Raw genomic sequence first — 3,358 nt, 5'->3', positions numbered from 1 at the left:
AACAGCATAAGAAAAGCAATGATTATTGTTAATTGATGAAGCATCCGTCAAAGCAAAAAGGAAGAACAAATAAGACTCAAAGTATGAGAAACGTTGATGTTAAAGTTAGCAAAGCTTTATATATCAAATATTCCAACAGGAAGGATTTCTTAGTTGGCAAAATGGGTCTGTGACTGAATATTCCTTCATGCAAGTAGCAGCTCAGGCCATACATCTCAAAAGTAATGCTCAAAGTCACAATACAAAACTACTCAAGTTTTTGGAGATCTGAACGTCAAGCAACTAGATTGATTGGCCTTGTATTCTCCTTTTTATGCATTTACTTGATCAATTCCATTGAGGACACTTAGCAGCAGTCACTCAGGAAAAGCTCATCATTCTTTTCTTTTCTTTTTTAACGGATAAGGTGGGAAGGGCCATTTTAGTGTGAAATTTACCTTTAGCTCAACATCAATGTAATCAGCTCCCAACTCCATCGCTAATCGAAGTGCATCCAATCGACTCATTTCATCACCAGCATACTGACCACCTTCCCAAGTGGGCCTAGCAAAGTAGGTAAAGTTCGGAAATTTTATAATGCACTTTCCAATGTCGAGAAGTAAGAGAGGAACTACAAAATCAGAAAGTAGAGCTATATTTACATGTGTATTGTAAGAGAACTAATATTTGTTTATCACAAGTTAACAGACACTGCAATAAATTCTATCACAAGGTTGATCTCAGATGTCTTGCATGAAGATATAGAAGTGTCCTTGTTTTATAATGTCAAAAATTTACAATAGACATAACACCGAAATTCAGCACATACTTATCCTGCCTGTATTGCTAAAGTGTGGTTCACAAAATTCCCATATGAAAACATGCATCACAAAAATGAAGCACAGGTTCCTGACAAACAAGAATATCAATATAAATAAAGAAGATGGCTTGTTAAGGTTATAACAAGCCAGATGAAAATATCAATATCTTTTCGAGTTCATGTAATTGGTTTCCTCAAAAAGCCAGTGCTGAGAAAGTTAACCAGTCAAAATTTATATACAAAACGATCAGAACATAATTATATACAAAAGAACCTAGTGCCATTGAAAAATGCAATGCCTTTCTGAGTTCCGGGACAAATTAGATAAAGTAGCAAGTAACCATACCCTATGCCTTTATGCAAGCTATGTTGTAGAGCTCCTTATATGTGTATCGACAGGATATGTCAGATAGTATCGTATTAATATTATCCCCTTCCCCACGCCCAAAACATAGCTGCAGGTCGACGAACATGCATTGTATCAGTAGAAAGTGAAAAGGGACCAACCAGGGAAAAAGTAATTGCCCTTAGGAAGGTCTAAGCTATGTTGCAGTGCTCCTTATCTTTGCATCGACATGATATGTCCCACTTATGAGATTACACGAAGTATGTTGTTGTTGTACCAAGGCTTATTCTCCTTTTTTTGGAATTTCGAAGCAAAACAAGGAAAAAAGGATAAATCTTAATCATCATCCTTAATCTTGTGGGTTTTAAAAGGTGTGAATAAGAAATGAAGTTTTTTCCCGAAAGACACCAAGAGAAAGGATGCAATTTGAATGGTACCCTTTCACATTGAATGGATTGTGACTTTTTGGATAAGGCACAGTAGCAACTGTTCATACTACCTTTGTTGACTATAAATAGTGGCTTTTGGAGGCGATGTTTCGAAAGAAGAAAAATGTAGAATCCATGATGAAAACTGTAAGCTCTCTCTTTTGTTAGTAATATTAATTAAGAATGGATCTTATCACAGTTGTTGCCAGCTGAACTGCACCTCACAAGTCACAAGTATCACACCTGCAGTGGTTGATCGATGGGGAAAGTTGATATCTTGATCAATAACAGGTTCGTTACCACCTTTTTTTTTTGTGGGAACAAGTCAAAAGATCATTTAATCAATTTTGCACCAAGATAATACCATCAAGTTAACATTTGTGACGTGGCATTAAGCATCCGAAAAAAATCTTTGCAACTTTCTAGTTAGAGAGGAACATGTTTTTACCCCAAATATACAAGTGAAACAATATTTTTTAATGCAGCCAGCAACAGCCATCCTAGTTTGCATAAAGTTTTATTAGAATTCCCAATCAGTAGTTCTCTTATTCTTCTTTTCAGGTATCACGCGTGATACCTTGTTGATGAGAATGAATAAGTCTCAGTGGCAGGAGGTATTGATTTCTCTCAATTTTCTGCATCGAATTTTCTGAACTTCTTCTACATATTTCTTACAAACATAACTGTAGTCTTTGTGTAATTTGCTACTGACTTTGAGTTCGACGAAGTTATTGGCGCTTGAGGAACCGCTACACCAATAATAGTTTATCCATTTTATCTTGAGAGAAAATAATTCATAACCTCGGGAACAATGAGGAGATTAAATTACTTGAAGACACAAATTATGTGGTCTCGGATATTTTTTATATAAAGTTTTTAATTTCTGTTTTCCAATTCTTCTAGCTATAACAAAAAAAAATCACAAAAAGGACAAACTTTAACAACTCAATTCAGATATGGCAGTTTCACAGACACAAATGGAAGCAGGAATTAGGAATTGAACCTGTAAGTGAAGAGAGTAGGCAAAGGGCACTGTTTGATCAGGGTATCAATATCTGGGCGAGGATTAAAGCTTTTCAAGCTATCCATCGAACCTCCACAAGATCAGCCCCACTAGTTTTAGCCTTTTGCATAAGAATCAATTTGATCCACTGAATCAGCCATAATGGTGCACAAATTAGAGTTTGATTCTTCCTCATTGCTTCACCCTCCATCTTCTTCACTCCAGAATCTACAACCTAACCACCCACAGCCACAACAACAAAAAAACAAAAAATCTCAAACACCCACAATTCAAGAATCAAAACCCACAAAAAAAAAAAAAGAATTTAAACAACAAAAAAAGTGTTCTTTTTTAGTTTTATAAGAGTAAAAGAGGCAATGTGGGTTGGTGAAGTCTTAACAAAGTTTGGTGAGTGGAGAAGAGAAAACCAACTCAATTTCAAATTGTTAATCATTTTATTTTTCCATTATTTGAAAAAAGTTATTAAATGACTCACCAACTCCATTGGCAACCAACTTTAGAGCACACAGATGGGTAAACAGCAGAACTGTAGGCTCAGCAGCCAGCTTGAAAAGTCCAAGTGACAAAGATAAGATATATACAAGTATTTATATTTTTATTATTTATTTATATAAGAAGAAGAAAAAAAAGATAGATCATATGTGTGGTTTTTATTTAGATTTATATTTATATGATAGAAAATTCAGAAGTAGGATGGGGAAACTGTGTAGGGGTTGGTGAGGGATGAATTATATTTTATTTTATTTTATTTTTATGCTTTT

General features: G+C 34.9%; 1 protein-coding gene across 4 annotated transcripts in view; it reads right to left on the bottom strand.

Moving 5' to 3' along the window:
* LOC125812155 (bifunctional 3-dehydroquinate dehydratase/shikimate dehydrogenase, chloroplastic) overlaps positions 1 to 3,150 on the bottom strand; it is a 35,349-nt gene extending 32,199 nt beyond the window's left edge. For 2 of the 4 annotated variants that reach the window (XM_049491642.1, XM_049491644.1), the window contains exons 1-2: positions 2,577 to 2,707; positions 438 to 543 (exon numbers count right to left, since the gene is read on the bottom strand). In XM_049491642.1, coding sequence (XP_049347599.1) covers positions 438 to 543; positions 2,577 to 2,662 — 192 coding nt within the window. In that variant the 5' untranslated portion in view covers positions 2,663 to 2,707. Of the gene's footprint in view, positions 1 to 437; positions 544 to 2,576; positions 2,708 to 3,072 lie in introns of those variants that run through there. The other 2 variants (XM_049491640.1, XM_049491643.1) reach the window with 2 other exon arrangements.
* Between the last annotated feature and the right edge of the window lie 208 nt (positions 3,151 to 3,358).

The sequence above is a fragment of the Solanum verrucosum genome, unplaced genomic scaffold (genome assembly GCF_900185275.1).
Source record: "Solanum verrucosum unplaced genomic scaffold, falcon-dt-bn FXZP01000115.1, whole genome shotgun sequence".
NCBI lineage: Eukaryota > Viridiplantae > Streptophyta > Magnoliopsida > Solanales > Solanaceae > Solanum > Solanum verrucosum.
Note: the sequence above shows the minus strand (reverse complement) of the source record. Positions and strands in the feature narration are given on the sequence as shown.